The sequence below is a fragment of the Sinohyriopsis cumingii genome, chromosome 2 (genome assembly GCF_028554795.1).
Source record: "Sinohyriopsis cumingii isolate HCF-2022 chromosome 2, ASM2855479v2, whole genome shotgun sequence".
NCBI classification, from domain to species: domain Eukaryota; kingdom Metazoa; phylum Mollusca; class Bivalvia; order Unionida; family Unionidae; genus Sinohyriopsis; species Sinohyriopsis cumingii.
Genome location: NC_142962.1, coordinates 38,134,678 through 38,152,915, shown reverse-complemented (window position 1 = coordinate 38,152,915; position 18,238 = coordinate 38,134,678). Strand labels below are relative to the sequence as shown.

At 35.1% G+C, this 18,238-nt stretch overlaps 1 protein-coding gene across 2 annotated transcripts; it reads left to right on the top strand.

Moving 5' to 3' along the window:
- Nucleotides 1-615: 615 nt before the first annotated feature.
- On the top strand, nt 616-16,341 carry LOC149804672 (uncharacterized). Of its 2 annotated transcripts, XR_016416437.1 has the most exons (3): nt 616-755; nt 4,500-15,322; nt 15,644-16,341. XR_016416437.1 is itself a non-coding variant. In XM_089942924.1 (2 exons), the coding sequence occupies exon 2, from the start codon at nt 4,831-4,833 to the stop codon at nt 5,257-5,259; it is 429 nt and encodes a 142-aa protein (XP_089799050.1). In that variant the 5' UTR covers nt 616-755; nt 4,500-4,830; the 3' UTR covers nt 5,260-16,341. The 2 variants fall into 2 exon arrangements, 1 of the variants encoding a protein (XP_089799050.1); XM_089942924.1 differs by having other exon boundaries at nt 4,500-16,341.
- Nucleotides 16,342-18,238: the final 1,897 nt, after the last annotated feature.

The following is an 18,238-nucleotide window of genomic DNA, read 5'->3' as shown; positions in this document are numbered from 1 at the left end:
ACGATAGTTCATTGGAGTATATATTTTTTTTATAGTTTTCGTATGATTTTGGAGAAAAAAATCTAAACAGAATGAAATGTGACGGGTTGTATGCAGTGGACGGGGACCATGGAAGATATGTCAGACTAAGGGAAAAAGAGAATAGTATGGCCCGATGGCAGAATTTCATATGTTGGTCCCCGCAGATTAGCTTATATGGCTAAACACCATTTAACTTATGCAACGATTCCCACAAGTAGGGTCTGGGGAGAGATTTTAAATGGAAGCCACATGTCACAGTTGCTTATATACATGTATCAGTACTGACCATTTAACCTAAGAGACACATTCAGTGAATCAAAGTAGAGAGCATATTAAAAATCACGGACTGCACAAAACTGCACCTGCCAGATTACATCAACAAAAGTGTTAAAATGGAGGTGGTTTATGTTAAGAAGGTTCATATTTTGCTTTTATTTTTAGAGCCATAGCACACCACATTAGTTTGCCTTTGTCTTCTTGATATTTCTAATCAACTTTGTACAGAAATGCCCATTTCTCAGATTTGTTTCCTTGTATAATGTACTTGATTTGTACATTTTATCTCTGAGATATGTATTGCTTGCTTTGCAGATGTGCGAAAAATCTGCAGGCTGAAATGGGACAATCAATAGATTTACTTAGCTTTGCCAGAGATTTTCCATGTCCATGATTACAGGGATGAACAGCACTATGAGCCTTACAATGGAAGTTCCTCCTCAAGGTTGTAGTCTTAGGTAAACTGTTTTATCCTTCACGACACTGGTTCCACTCTTTGGGTGTTCTTGTTTAATTTTGTTTTCAACACTGTAGATTTACCTAACCAGTTATCAACACACGTGTAATGTGCACTCCTTTCTCACTGGATATTTTCAAATTGAGATCACTTGTCAAGAATACTTTTATCTACATAGCTTGTACCAGCTACCCACCACACATTAGACTTTATGACAAAGACTATGATCACTTTGATAGCATCTGCTGGATAAGATAAGTTACTATTTAGTTTTGGTTTACATTTATCATATTTTTAGAATGATCTTTCAAACTCAGCCTGGCCTATCCTACTCAAATCAAGTGCAAAGTTGCTCTGACTTTTGATCCAGATTGCATGTCTTAATTTGATTTTCTAGTACTGTTTTGGTTATTTATTCCATCCGAAGGTCAAGGCTAGCCTGGAAAGTTGCAGTATCTGGATCAGTTGTAATATTGTGTACCTCTAGAATGTTTGATTTTTGTTAATTGTATAAGCCCCTCCTTATACTAAGTGTATCTGTATTCGATATATCTTCATATAGTTGAAACATTTTTTATATATAACTGTATGTTGAGCATATTGCTTTCTCCCACTATACCAGACATCTTTTCTCTTTATGATTTAGATCCCAGGAGAAAAACCAATAGTCAGGATGTTGGAACTAACATTCCCTGTACTCAATATTCCACATCTGTGAATTTTTTCTAGGGTGGACTAAATGATATGTATTCTCTATTCTCTTCACCAGATCTCTTAATACATAGATAAATGATTCAATGGGTACATTTTAATGATGCCAACAAATTGGAATATTCCTTGCATTTTGAATCATTTGTGCATCAACATTGCACATAAATTACAAAATTAGCCATACCTTGACAATTTGTAAAAAGTTTATAAAACCCTTGTTAACTTATTAACAGTCTCATTAGCAATGTACAGTGTACAATCTGCATTCTTGGACCTGTTTTCATTATAAACACTCAGCCACTCTCAAGTGTCATAGATCATCATCCATTGTCTCACCAATTGTACGCTGATCACACCCAAATATACAAATCTAGCCACCCAGCTGAAGTTGATGCTACTATCCAAGGTGTAGAGAGGTGCATTTCTGATGTGAAATCATGAATGACATGTAACAAGCTGCAGATGAATAATGATAAAACTGAGGCCATTCTGATCACAACACAAAGACTTTCTCATTCACATCCTTTACCTCAAACAATAAATATCAGCAACACCAACATTAAATTCACACAGTCAGTACGAAACCTAGGGTGTTACTCTGGACAGTACTCTTATATTGCACCAACATGTCATGAACATATGCAAGGCTGCATCAGCTCCATTCGCAAATATCTTTCAGTTGATGCCACTAAAACACTTGTGTGTTCATTAGTACTTTCAAGACTTGACTATTGTAACTCAATTCTGTCTGATTCATCTCAGTATCTACTCCAGAAACTTCAAAAAGTTCAAAACACAGCTGCTCGGATCATACATAGAGTACCAAAATCAGAGAACACCTCCCCGCTGCTCTGTACCCTACACTGGCTATCCATTTGATCCAGAATCAAATGCAAAATTTGTTCTCTGTGCTACGTTTCACTGATGGAATCCAGTCCAACATACCTATCCGACCTCACCCATGTGTACACACCAGCAAGATACTTGCACTCCTCTTCTTTCAATCGTATACTCATTATTCCCACTGTGAAAACAAAGTCATATGGACAACGTTCTTTTGCATACCAGGGCCCAGCAACGTGGAATGAATTGCCTATTGAACTTGGACACAAAGACAGTGATCCCATTCAAGTGTGCTCTTAAAACTCACTTATTTCGACTGCAAGAACAAACTTAAAGCCCTAATAATGTTTCTGACCTTAAATATTCTTAGCATGTTTTTTTATGTTTTCTAATTTCATGGTGTTTGTTTTTTGTAATCATATCATTATATATGTTTTTTATGTTATATGTATTGTCTAATGTTGTAAAGCGCTTAGAGCTTCTAAAGATTAGGTGCTATACAAAGTCCTCATTATTATTATTATTATTATAACCCGTGGCGCCTTGTTGATGAATCAGGAGGTAGTAGCCTACTTCCAAGCTCTGTAGCATCAAGGTCATTTAAGATACATGTATACTAAAGTGGGTGGTATTATAAAAGGTTGACTGATGTAGCTCTTTAGTGATACTAAATAATTAGGATGTTCTAGTTGCAGAACAAAATACAGACAGAAAAAATATAATTTTTTGACCCAATTCGTATTCACCAAAAAAGTCACTTGTGGTCAGAATCCAATTTTGTGTCTGGATTTTAGACTTTTTGTTTGGCCTCAGACTGGTCTGAACTGCACACAGACAGGCAAACCTTTGCAAAAAGTAGGATAAGATGGGCATTTACAATACAGAGTGGTCTGGGTATGAAAATGATGGGTCATTTAAGCAGAGGAAAAACTCCAACTTTTACCCTTCTGCTTATGCGTGAGTGAAAGAGCCAATGAAAAAAGATGTTTCTAACACAACTAAGCATAAGGTTTACCGGAAATCTCATGGAAGTCCATGTATAAGGATGTATTCAGAAATAGCCCCCAAAATGTATATCCTACTCACACTTCAGGTGAAAACGATAAAAACATCCATGGATTAATGAGTTAACACTGCTTGTCTCTTGTTGTTCTTATGTAACAGACCTCAGGTGGCTTTGACTTTTTGACTGAATGTTTTCCCCTTGTTGTAGGTAACATTACCAGGCTTGAAGAAATTACTCCATTCTTTCCTTTCTTACCGTTTCTCATAGTTTTATATAAAAACATAGCACTCAGTAGTGTTGGGAATTGCTGAAATTTCATGAACAATCATTCATTATTCCAACCAATCAATGATTATTAATATGACGTTTGTTTTTAGAAGAAAAAAAACACATGCAGAATGCATAAATACTGGAATAATATGCTACTGCCCAACACAGTTAACATCATTCTTTCTTGAGCAGGGATGCAAAAATGTATGCAAGGGATTTTACTAAGCGATACATTTTATGCAATAGAAATTAAATTTTAGATCATTATTTTGCACACACCTCTCTGGTGGCCTAGTGGTTAGAGCATCCGCCTCAGATGCAGGAGGTTGTGGGGTTCGATCCCTGGCTGAGTCATACCAAAGTCTTGCAGAAATGGTACTAAAAGCTGCCTCGTTTGGCACTCAACATTAAAAGGTTAGTGTTAGGACCGGTCAGCCTGGTGTCAGGATAATGTGACTGGGTGGGACATCATGCTACATGTCTGCGGCATGATGCCCCAGTGCTAGACATCACTATAAACTGCCACACTGCAGACATCGTTGTGATATGACTGATTTTTTTTATAGCTACGTTAAAAATCCAAATCACACACACACACACACACACACACACACACACATTATTTTGTACACCTAGAATGGATGTTCAGGTTGACTTTATGAAATTAGTATTGTAAAATTAATTACATGTTGGTTTGTCACTAATAAGCCAATTTTCTATTTCACAGATCACTTACATGATTTTTGTATGCCCTCACATAGGTTTCCTGGTCAGCATGCTACACAGATCTGTTACATATAATGGCCTTATAGACTTAATTTGAAAGTTAATGTACATGCCAATTATTATAACACACTCTGCTATGCAGTATTCAAATTGCTCTAATCAGTAATCAAGTGCTTTCACTCTTTCTAGGTGATCCTTGACAACATGAACCAGACCATCCAGTTCATAACACCTTGCCACACAAAATTTCCTAAAGATACTGTGCACCCTTGGAAAGATTGGTTGCAGGAAAATCCAGTCTGTTTCTTAGGAAGTTAAAAATGAATTTAAAATGTTATGGATCTGTCAAGAATATGCAAGGGTTCTTCTCCTTGGTGACTAATTTTGCCAACAACCTATTTGACTTATTAACAGAGTTGCTACCATTATTTCAAATTTCTGTGCCCCCCCCCCTCCATTCAGCAAGACTGCTGCTGTACCAAATATTTCTGATTTAGTTTTTAATTCTCAATAGACATGGATGCACAGACAGGGAAAACTAACTATGGATGTACAAACAGGTGCTGCAACTGGAATGGGTGTACAGACAGGTGTTACAACTGGTATGTATGTACAGGCAGGTACTGTTACTGATCTTGGTGTACCGACAGTGGTTACAACTGGTATGGGTGTAAAGACAGGAGTTACAGCTGGTATGGGTGTACAGGCAGGTATTAAACTGGTTTGGGTTTATGGACAGGTGTTACAGCTGGTATGGGTGTACAGACAGTTGTTACAGCTGGTAGGGGTGTACAGACAGGTGTTACAGCTGTTAGGCATGTACAAACAGCTACTACAACTGGATCAGTATAGAGAGAAGAGGGACAAGATGAGAAAGGAGAGGAATAGGATTCAGATGAAGAAGAATGAGAAAATGTTGCTCCTAATAAGGAGCGCGATGATACTGTAGATTTCCTGACTGAAGAAACGGTTACCTCTTTTTACCTGGTGATGACTTGGAATGCCATGAACAGGAGATAGTTCAACTGTCATCTGAGGTTTGAGTGTTTTAACATGATGGCAACTCCTGCTGTTTGTATTCTCAGTATCACTGTTCAACCTTAGGAACCCTCATCCCATCTTATGCCATCATAAGTCTAGTATTTTTACAACCATGCAACTGCTGTCTGTTGTACAGCTGTTTGAACTTTATGCACTTGTATGCTGTGTTGCTCAAATTGAGATCTTCCAGCATTGGTTAAATTCCAGATCTCTTCAGATTAAACATGAATAGTGCTTGAGACATTTGACAGATGAGCTTTACACGTAGTAACAGTGCATCATTTTTTTGTTTTTGTTTTTTAAAACTTGATCTGATGCGATCAAGTATGTTGTTGATTAGTCATCACCACAAAAGACCTTTCCAGGACCTGGGTAATTTAGGATTTAATCATGGCTGTGTTGAAGGTCATATAACTAGGCCAGATCACCTTCTTTGTTATGCTTAATTCTGCAATCATATTTTAATTTCATTTCATCAGTAGCTATTTTCAGATGTGTTCTAGCAAAATCTTGTATTCAAATCTGTTTTCTTTCCAGCTGATCAGCATAGTCAGACATATTTTCATATTTGACATGTTCCTTTTCAAGACAGTCATACAGAATAATGAGTAGACAGTCAGTCTAATGTCTCTAATAGCACAAGGAAATAAGCCTGTAGTTTTATTCATGAAAGACCAACATGCAGTTGTCATTAGAGGGAAGTAGGTATCCCAGTCATTTTGTTGTGATGACGCAAGAACTAAAATGCTTACTGTTCTTGTATCTGCCTGTTCCACCATATTGTAGTCTCCCAGGAGTAGTTCTAGTTTTATCTATGCCCAAAATTATACAAGTTTCTCTAAAACATTGTGATGTAACATTTAATCCCTGATCTGAGTGCTTCTGCACAGGTATCCCAAAAAACAGATAAATCTTTAAGCATATGGTTGCAAATCTTTGCTTAAAGATTTTCTATGGGAATGGCCTCTGTAAACTTTGGAAAATGAGATTACTAGAAGAACATATTTCCTCTGATTTAGGTAAGGATCCCAATATACCAATTCCGATTCTTTTCAATGGTACCCCCACATCATACTGTTTAATGGAAGCACTGGGTTTCTTTGTAGGAACTTTTTCTTGAGTTACGGACTTCATACCTCCAACAGCAGCATTTGGACCCATTATGTTTAGTCACCATTACTACAGGCAGACACCAAATGAGATAGAGGGTTGATCTCTTTCTCAGCCTCTGCTCATTTTGCTAGTGGTATATGATAGGGGTTTTGTGATATAGATTTAGCATACCCTGTATCAGTCTTATGGTCCACCAAAGTATTACGCCCTGTGTCATCTGGAGTTTTATTAACAACTCTTTAAGTTTCTGTTCCTAGTATTATGAACTTCTTGCAAAAAACTTCAATAGATGAGCATGTATGACACCGTGGTTTTCACTTTTTTTTATTTAGAGCAACTGTCTGAATCACTTCACAAGTTTGGTACTTTCTAGATTTGATACTGTATTTTTTTTAATTTTCTTCCTCCATGCCTAGATTCGCAGTTGTACTGAAATTGTTTCATTCATTGGATTTACTAAAGCCTTAGCTTAAGAAAACCACTGTCTTCTATCAGTTTCTTTTAATCTCTTGATCGGATTCTTGTAGGAGAAAGTTTATATAGTTTTACATATGATGCATACAGAGTTGCAAAATGTTGAATTTATTTGCATATTTATCTATTTTATATATATATCATATTTGCAAAATAATAACATTTTATTACAAAAAAATATAAATCTAAAGATGACCTTCAGAAGAGAAAATTATGCATTCATCAATGTATGCTATATCAATTGAACCAGGTATAATGGTTTTGTATTCATCTGAAACAGTCAGTCATGGCTGTAAACAATGAATCTGTGGAACAGTCAAGCCATTAATACTCCTCACAACATGTCATATTGTCCTCACATGCCTTCTTCAGTGTTATGTATATGAGCAGAGTTATTCTGAAGGATGGAAGCACTCTCTTCTTTCTCTTGATTAGAGTGGTTTTCAGTGGAACCTAGTGGCTATCACAGCATTGAATGAAGTACTTGTTGTTTCCTACATCCCACTCGGGCTCTGGGGGATATCAAGAATGCAGGGTCAGTTGAAGATCACTGTTCTTGTGGGTATCAGAATAACTTGTAGTCTTTTAGTGAGAATAGGTTTTTATATTTATACAAGGATGTGAGAAAAGGTCTTTATATTTATACAAGGATGGAAACTCTTTCTCTTGATTTGGGCAATTGTCAGTGGAACCAAGTGGCTATCACATTGTGGAATGGAGTACTTGTGAAATAGCTCTTGCATAATGACTTTAGTTCTAGAACATATACATCAACTAAGCTGGGGATGGCTTGCACTTACTAAATCACAGAGGAATGTTTATTTTGCATTAAATGGTCAATGGACAGGGCTATTGTAATATATATAAAAATGGTTTAGTAGAGTAACTTCAGTTCTAGAGTAAGTTCATTGACCTAAGTTTGTGGATGGGTTGCACATTGGGTAATACAAATCATATTGGTTCCATGATCCACAGTTATGTTAGATGGATAAAAAAATAATGGTTTCTGCTTATTAGTTCAAGACTATATACCTTGACTAAAGGTTGAAGTCACTGAGAGTCAAGTATACCATACCCTACTAGTGCCAGTAGAGAAGACATTTAAATACAGGAATGGCACATGCTGTGTGGTCTTGTTTGTCTCGGTTTTCATTTGATGAAAACTTTACACTGATGAATCACATTTGATAGACATGCTTTTCCAATTGTACTTGATTCAATTTTCATACTGTTACAATATTTGTTTTTGGGTGGTTCTACTGTTTTTGGGTGGTTCTACTGTTTTTGGGTGGTTCTACTTTTGATGATAGGTTTATGTCTATGCGTTCAGTTTTAATGAGTGACACACCCACCCTCCACACAACATTTTCTGGGTCAGTTAGGCATGATTTGCAATTATATGACAGCCTCCTCTGTAACAGGAACTACCACATGCAATGGTCCAGTAATATTTGCTGGTGTCTCCCGCTTGTTCATATCTGCTGATGCTCATTCATAATCATATTGTGTATTTTGGAAATGTTTCACCTTTCTACCATTCTTCTGATGACAAACCCCAAGTGTAGAAATCTGACGTTCCCAGTATGCTATATTTTCACGGCTTTAAAGCCATGTTTGCAGACCTTTTTAACACTGTTCCCTAAACTGTCACGCGGCCCTTTTCCATAGCCACTTTCCAAGTAATTCCACCTGGCATTAAATCCAGTTTTGTTTGTTTGTATATTGACTTGAGGAGAATCTGAGCTAGTGAACTGTTGTTAAGTCAGGGTATTCATCTTGAAACATCAGATTCAACTTCCTAAAAATTGCATAGTTGCGTTATTGCAATGTAGCTTTTTATTGTGGCTTTCAGGGAAATAATCTGTTGTGTGGAGTGCTATCATGGTACTGTTCAGTATGCCGTATATATTTTTTTCACTAATGAACAAAGGAAATCTTCTGTGAAGTTCACTCATACAGCTATATGCCCCACATCAAGATTTTCTTGGAAGCATTTCATCTCCGCATATTCAGGGTATTTATTCTCTTAACTTGCATCCTGAATTCAAAAAGCTCTGAGGCAAATATTTGAATTTAGCTTTCATAAATGTCTCTTCAGCTTCTTTTCATCTTATGGTCATTAGTAAATTCCCATACTCTGATGTTGGCAATATCACACTACCTTCATCAGCAACTAATGTTGATCAGATAATAATAATAATAATAATAATAATGAGAACTTTGTATAGCACCTAATCTTTAGAAGTTCTAAGTGCTTTACAACATTAGACAACACTTATAACATAAAAAACGTGTATAATGATATGATTACCAAAAAACCCACCATGAAATTAGAAAACATAAAAAATGCTGAAAATATTTAAGGTAGGAAACATTAAGATCAGAGAACTAAAGTTACCTATAATGGTTGTGATACAATGAGACTGGATGAGATGGATAGTTGTTTAAATGTCCCTCTTTAGTGTTGGCCTCCAATGTTGTATTTTGATTGCCTCCTTCACCTTTCTTTTCCATATATTGTCCTCTGATGTGATCACCTTGGTTTGGCTGGGGACAATGGAATGTTTTATATTGCTACAATGTTCATGTATGACCAGTAACTCTTTTGATGTGTACCTTAATTCCCAGTGTAATCTTTCTCACAGTCATTACATTGGACATAATAAACCACACCACATTTTTTTCTTCAAATTTTCGATTTTGTTCTTCACATGTGTAAGTTGTCTTAAAGAGTTGCATGGTTTGTGATATGCATTGATCCCATGTTGTCTGAATACTCTGACAAGGACTTACCACAGCTATATGGCATGCCAATGTTGGTTTCATTTATGCTACTCATGGTTTTGGGTGGTGTTTTTTCCTTTTTTTCTGGAAGTTTGAAAATCCACTGTGGGTAGCGATTTACCCTTAGTGCTGATTTCACATGCTCTGCTTCTTCCAGTCAGTGTCACTCATCAGTGACTAGGGAGTTAGGTTAGTGCATTAAAGATCTACTGACCTTTTTTCTGTTCCAGATTGTGATTGGAAAAAAAGTTTAAGTACTGGTTAGTGTGGGTATTATGTGCACATTGACTGGTTGATCCATCATCATTTACATGTATATAATTGTCCAAGAAAGGTAGCTTGCCATTTTCCTCTTGTTCTGAAGTGAACTGGATATTTGGGTAAATAGAGTTGAGATGATCTGAGGACTCAAGTTACTCGTGTCAAGGTATCATCATCTGAACCACAATGATGGAAGATTCTTTGCCGATTCCATCTTAATTTCTTGCTATCCTTTACCCTTTTCCAATGTATAAATTTCACCAAATCGGTAAACTTCTTTGAGTTCAAGAATAATATTATCCTCTTCATATTCTTTGATGAAAACATTTGGGTTTCTGTAAATTTCCTAAATTTCACAAAGTTCATATTTTAAGAGCTATATTTTGGTGTCTTGTGCAGAGACATGTGTGCACTGAAACGTTGGCATGTATTATGTACGCATGTTTCATTTAATAAACTATTGATTTTGATATCTTTACATGTGGATTCTCTAGTAGAAATTTGGAGTGGGTGATATGAACGTAGTTTAATAATGTCTTTCTGACAGGTAACTGTAATGTCGCCCTCTTGGTAAGAGGGGTGGGTAATTGGATTTGGCTGGCATTATCTAGAGGATGACCTCCCACAATATTACAGCCTGGTGGAGTGGAAAGATAGAATTTCAACAAAGAACTGAACAAGAATATTAGGAAGAAATAATGCAATATGAGCCCCTTTAGACAAGAAAAATAACAAATTTAATCAAAACAAATTAATAGCAGCAATTCCAATTCAATCTCAATTATGTCAACTTAATTTAGTAGCAGTGTCTAATTTGGATTTATTTCATCATAATAACGAGTGGTGAAAAGAGTCCATGACTGATTGCATCACCTTCCTCCCATGACTGTGTATCAGTGTCTTCCTGTTTCCTCAAGCCTTCCTATTCTCTAAGCTTCACCCCTTCCAGGACTTCCTAGTCCTTTATTCTAAACTCGTCATCACTCTTTTTTTTCTTCTTCGGACTGTCTCTCCCCAGAAAAACTACTGTTTCTCAAAGGACAAAATTACCCCATAATCTCTTTATGTACCACTTTCTACATGTACATAAAATTCCCTCACTTACATTAGTCAGAAGCATATTAGCTATCCACACTGCATAAATTCTGAACTAATCCGATAGAATATCACCTTCGCTTCACAGCGACGGGCCATAATTGGCACATTAGCAGTATATCAAACGTTACCATATCTCTTTACTTACCCTACCACATGCTCGATTACTATTGCAAAAAATTCACAAAAGTCTTGCTCACAGCAATCTCTAACTTACAAGATTATTGAAACATTACAAAATCAGATATTAATATGCGATTATTGTTAACTCACGATAATCAAAATTATCCTAACAGACCAAGAAAATTATTTCATATAACCGTATGAAATCCTACACTAATAAATCTTGGATAGCATGCAATTGTCAATTCTATCAATGAACTAGTAACTGTAAAATTAAAGAGATATTGCATAAGAACTCTAGCATTAACAGTTTCCATGAAATTGAATAAACAATACATAATATGAATCCTAGTCATATCAACAAATTTGCATAAAACAAACGCAAAAAAATAGAAAATTATTTGGAAAATTAAAATTTAAGGTTCAGTACAATTCAGAATTTGACACTTTACAGTAACCATGATCTGGGCATCTTTTTTTCCCAGGCACAAAAATGCTGTCTTCCAGCACAAGGAATGTAACAATTTGCTCCATTGTCTGATTTTTCTTGCTTTTCCAGGCATGCTTTTGGAAGATTTTCTTCTGCTGATAACGGCTGATTTGCTTAAGAAGTACTTGACAATATCACATGTGATACCATTGAGTGGTTTCTTAATCAACAAAATAGATCTGATGTCTTGAATCACTGCATTTGACATCATCTCACATCTTTATTGAGTTTTAAATCCCATCCAGTCCATTTCATTTTATACTCCGTCTTAATTTCATTTTCATTCTCACCCAAAGATGAATTGTTTGCAAATGTATTATAACTCCCAACTGGTCACTTTTGAAGGTGTTTGCTGCTGTGAATCGGATTTTGATTTCTTCTTTTCATTGCTTCTGTTTTCCTATATGACATTTTTAATGCTCTCCTATAATGGTTCCTAACACCTAAATCTGATAGATTCCTTTCTGGTAATTTAATGATTGATTTATTACTCTGAATTGCTACTTTACTTTTTGAGCTCAGACTTGGGACTGATTCAAGGTTCATATTGTTATCATTTGTCTGTTTTATCTTATCTATTTTATTTCCTTATGTAGTGCTTTTTATCTCTGGAATTTGTATCTTTCCTTTGTTTCTTCATTTGTGCTTCAGATAACCGGTACATAACGAGGTCTTCGTCTTTTCGTTTTGTTTTCATAGAACTCATCCCTGTTGGTTGAGTTCTGCTTCTCCCTCCAACATCGCTTGCTCTCTCGGTATTTGATAGTGAGGTTTGTAAAAGTAAAACAAATTCTTTTAATGTAGTGTTATCAAATAAATTATTTATAAATTGAAGCATGTCAAATGATCAATAACAATAAGTTTTATTATTGACATGTTATTGAAAGTACATATGCTTTTTAATATAAAAATGATTGACATCTATTTTGTTTTCTTCAATTTATCATAAAGTTTGTGAAAGAATCTTTGTATATTGACATGATGATGCTGATTGTTGTGAGAGGTATTAACATAGGATATTTGAAAACATAGTACACATATTGAAATTCATTGACACTAGCATCACTATATTTAACCTACATAAAAATCAAAATGAACACATTGTCACATACATCTCATACTGAAGTTACTATTTTTTCCAGGGATTGTTCACAATCAAAATGGCCTCAGAAAGTATACTTAAAGCTTTTATTAACTGATTTACTTATGACTGTTATGGTGTTTTGGGCTTTTAATCTCCCAGTGAGCCATACAAATGCTGCAGATGTTATTGCGGAGAAGTTGGTAAATTTATACCATGAAAAATATCCGGTTTTGACTATTTCCATCACGGATGATAAATGTTACAAAGATTAGTGTTCAGCAATATTCTTACCATTTGATGGAACAAGATTGCTTTTATTGGAAATAGTAATTTTTTTATGATCAAAACATGCTAATCTGTTTGCTAAAGAATGTAGCTTTTATTGCTGTTTCTGTTAGCTATTAATTCACATTATGTACGTTAGTCTTCTAAATGTGACTTTTTATCATTTTTACATCTTTTCATTTAAAAGATCCAAATACAACTATGAATGCTAATTTATCACATTTTGAAGTATTTTGAACAAATGGAAATTAAATAAGTCTTGAATATACAAATTTGCACTCCTTGTGTGCCATATTACTTTCATGTTATGGACTTTAAGAGTAACTTTGCAGCAATTAGTAATTTTTTTTACCTAATATAGACAGCTGTTAGGTAGAAATATTTCTAGTTTCATTATGTAATGGAATAATATTTTCATAATTTTATGGTAATTTTATATTTGTTTTATCGGTAGCTAATGACTTATGGTACAGTTATCATGATGTAAAGAAAAGCGACATAAATAAATGGAGATTGCAGAAGCAATCTATTAAATAAAACAAGGCATGCATTTCTAAATACAGTAGATATAATTTGATATTAACTATCATTACAGAAAAAAAAAAGGGTTACTATTTTAAAACACTCGCATGTCATATTTATTAAACGTGCTTTACCTATACTGGTTGTACACTTCTATTAATGTGCTTTACATATACTGGTAGTTGTATTACACTTCTAGTTTCATGTACATTGGAAGAAGTTCTAGCTTTGCATTCTCAAATTTGTGAGCATAAAACTCGCAACCACAAAGTGAAAGTATGAGCCATATTTACATTCAGTAACAATAAAGTGAGAATCATAAAATGTTCCAGAATTTTCTTACTTTTGGTTCCTCTACTTTTCAATGATGAATTTTGTGCTCAACTGGCCATCTTATCAACATGTTGTCTCATGAAGACTTAATTAAAAACAAAAGAGCACATCAAGACAAATAACAATGAAATGGGTTGTGCCAAAGGTTGCTTTGAATATTCTAATCAGTCTTATGAAATTAGGGGTTTTACCATTAAGTGCATCATGTTGCCTTAGATTTTGGCTAACAGTGTTACTCATTTAGAGAGTTTGAATTGACCTTCATTGGAAGAATTTGTTTTTGATGGCTCTGGTTTCAGGGCTTTGTTGTGGGATGTTCCATAAAGGCATTCTAAATTGCTTTTAGAGTAAAATGCACCTTCTGTGAGATGAATGTGAAACTTTGATTTAGCAAACAACAACAAACATTTGTAAATAGTAGTGGATCAGTAGTTTGCCAAATGATAAAAAATTATTTTTTGAGTTTAACCTGTTAATCAGAGTCTTACAGGAGAAATATTACATACTTATACAAATGACATATACACAGAGTTGTAAAATATATAATTTATTTGCATATTTATATATTGTACATAGATTATATGAAATTTATGAAAAGAAACATCTTATGACAATAAATTTTAAATTTGAATATAAACTTAAGAAAGAGAAAATTTTGCATTAATCAATGTATGCTATATTAAATATTGAAATTAATTTGCATCAGACCAGATAGAATGGTTCTGGACTTGTATGGTCATGGCTTTAAAAAATGGAACAGTGGAACAGTCAAGGTACTCCTCACAACCAGCTTGTTATATAATCCTCACATTTCATCCTCAATGTTATGTATGTGAGCAGAGTTATTCTGAAGGATGGAAGCACTCTCTTCTTTCTCTTGATTGGTGTGATCTTCATTGGAACCAAGTACTGAATGGAGCACTTGTTTTCTACATCTGCCTATGAGAAGAATCAGAATGCAGGGTTAGTTTGAAGATCACAGATCCTGTGGGCATTAGAAAAACTTGTAGCCTCTAGATGTGAACCGTGGCCTTTATTTTGTTGGACACTGATGATGAAAGATGAAGTAAAAGCTTTTATTTTAATATGTTGCTGATTGCTAGTTTTATATTAATAAATCTTGTCTGTCACGGAATGGTGTAAAGGTTGTTAATTAAATACATGTACTCGGGTTTCGTTTCTTTTTCTCTGTACAACGATACCCGAGGGTGATTATAATATGGTCTATGTATTTCGAAATCGTGAGTACGATTCGTCCTGTGCCACACGTGCAAGGTGCCTTTGATAAAGAATAACGAAAATTCTAAAGGTATAAATACGTTACTACATGTAAAGGACCTTTACAATACTAATGGTTTTGTCAGCAAGCGGCCTGCTAAAAGGATTCGCACAACTCCAGCTGTAGGGGTAGGTAATGTTTTGGGTTTTAAGTGATAACTAGCGTATTACCATATTTGCCTTTGCATGTTTGTTATAGTTTTCTTTACATACCATAATGTGTGCATTTTTTATTCTTGTTGCGACGTAGTGCAGGATTTATATTGGTAATGTAAAGCTACATTTTTTAAAAGAATTGTTTACTATTGTCTTATCAAGCAGGGTTAGGTTTACTATTGAACCTCTGTTTTGTAATTGCCATTATAATATAATCTTTTTAACTTACCATGTATAACGTCCTTACGTTATGTCTGTATCAGGTTTAGTACACTGTATCGGGTATATTTTCAGCTGAGTGAGTGAGTGTTTGATGGTAGGAATATCCGGGGTGTCCGGTGTTGTCAGAGGGTAGAAACGTCCGTGTGTCCGGAGCGTTTAAGGTGCCGGAGCGTCTAATGTCTAGCGTCCGGAGGGTCCAGAGGGACTAAGGTGACCCAGCTGTAGAGCCGTCAAAGGACCAGGGGGTCCGGAGGGTCTAATATTCCAAGTATCCGGAGGGTCTAATGTTTCAAGTGATCATAGTATTCCGAGGGTCCGGAGTCTATATTGGTTGTGAAATTGATTCAGAGGAGCTGTTGAGCGGATAAGGTGCACGGGTGACGGAGTGCATCTCCACGCATGTATTTTTAGCTGTATGCTAATTTTGGGTTAGTAAGACCCAGTGTATTATTCAGGACTGGAAGGATAGATTGTATATCCGTTCTTGTTTAGTGACATAATTTTGCTACCTGAGTGAATACATTTTTTACTATGTGTAAAGACTTACATCGTTTACTATTTGAGTGAACTATATTCATCTTTCCATTATTGAATCATTTGTGAAATCATTTATCCTGTATTTTAGGGTTACTGAACTAAATTTATTTGTATATCTTTTTCATCTTTGAAACTGTGCGTTTTTTTGTTAAATAGATCCAATATTTGGATTATAAATACGCACACATCTTCATCATCCACTACTCATATAAATCGCCACATTAAACCATATATATGTGTCGTCAAAACGTGTTCTGTTGTTAATCCGAAATATCCCACCCGGTTATCTTGTTACATTGTCATACAACTTTGACCCATTATCAAAAGAAAACGAGGACCCAACTTTGAGATTGAAAGTTTGCTATCGCTATAGAGATCATTTGCACACAAAAAAAACTGTTGAGGGGAGAGGTTTTTTAATTTCAAATACCCAAACTCGTACGCAGAACCTTTGAGTACGCATAGTTATCTATGGAGGTTGATAGAAAACTATTAACTATGGCATTTAGAACAGAGTATGATATCAAAATATATTTACAGTACAACTCTTGTTTCATAAATTTGCATTAATTATCAAGAAGTTTAAAAATTGTGAGCAGACAATAATCAAATTCTGTCCCTTGCAAAAGATGTGCTTTCTGACACATACTTTGTTGTACATGGGTAGTAGTTTTTATTTGTAACCATGTTTATAAACCAGTTCACTTTTATTTTGTTTTAAAACTTTAAGTTTATTATAGCAGCACTGTTGTAAGATTTTTATATTAGTGGTATACAACAAAAATGTTAATTAAGATCTTATTGGTGTATGACCATACCCGCAAATGACTAGTTTGTTGAAGAATGACTTTGAAATAATAAGGAATAATGACAAATTTTAACGTTAAGTAGTAGACCACTCCATTGGCCTAGTGATTAGAACATCCACCTGGGGTGTGGGATGTCGCAGGTTCGAATCCTGGCCAAGTCATACCAAAGACTTGTAACAATGGTAATATCGTCTGCCTTGCTAGGTGCTCGGCATTAAGAGGTTAGTGTTAGGACTGGTCAGGATAGTATGACTGTGGGGGGACATCATGCTACATCTCTGCGGCATGATGCCCTAGTGCTAGATTTCACTATAAACTGCCACACTGCAGATATCATTGCGATATGACTGAAAACTTTTTAAAGCTACGTTAAAAATCCAAATCACACACACACACACATTTTTAATTATACAACAAAAACAATGATGACAGATCTCATCATCATTACCATTTGAATTCAAGAGGCATTCCAATTGTGCCATGCTCAATGACTTGTTCTTGATCTCAACACTAAATAACCCTTGAAGTAGATCATTGTATATAAGTTATGACCGAAATGACACTAATTAATGAAGCACTTAATATCTTCATTGATATATGAGATTCTCTCTCCTTAATTCACATGATATTGACTTCATGTGTGTTTGCCATTCGTATGCTTGTAGGTGTACGCATATGTTATGTATATTGTGCATGCTTGTATGGATATATGGATTGATAGATGAAACAATGTTGGGTTTCGTGTCACATAAATTATATGTGTGTCAAAAGCATTGTATTTTCAATAGTTGTACAGTGACTTGGCTGTAACACAGTGGTTGGGGTCAGCAGAATGTGACCATGCTATGAACCAAACCATGCTAAAACCAGTCATTAGCCACCAACCCATCCACAAAAAATGAGGTCAGATAGAAGTGGGCTATCTGGTTATTACAGATTAAACATATTTGATATTATTAAACAAGAAGTACTTAAAACAACTATTACATATTTAATATTATTAAATGCGTAAGTGAATGCGAATGATTGAACAGACATTCAGGTGAACTTCACGTCACACGTTTGCTGGTTGTTTGCGTATTTCGTATCATGCACCATATGTGCATGAATAAAGATGTGTATATTTAATTTGTATAACTGAGGGCAAGAGTTTGTGCCTACCTAATACCTTTCTTTGTAAAAAAAAGTAAACAGCATATTACATAGCTAACTTTATATTTTGAGATTATTATTAGTTGTAGGTACTTATTGGTATTTGAGTTCAGGATATTGGTTTTCCCTAGGAAATTTCTGGTGTACCTGATGCTTACCATGTTTATTA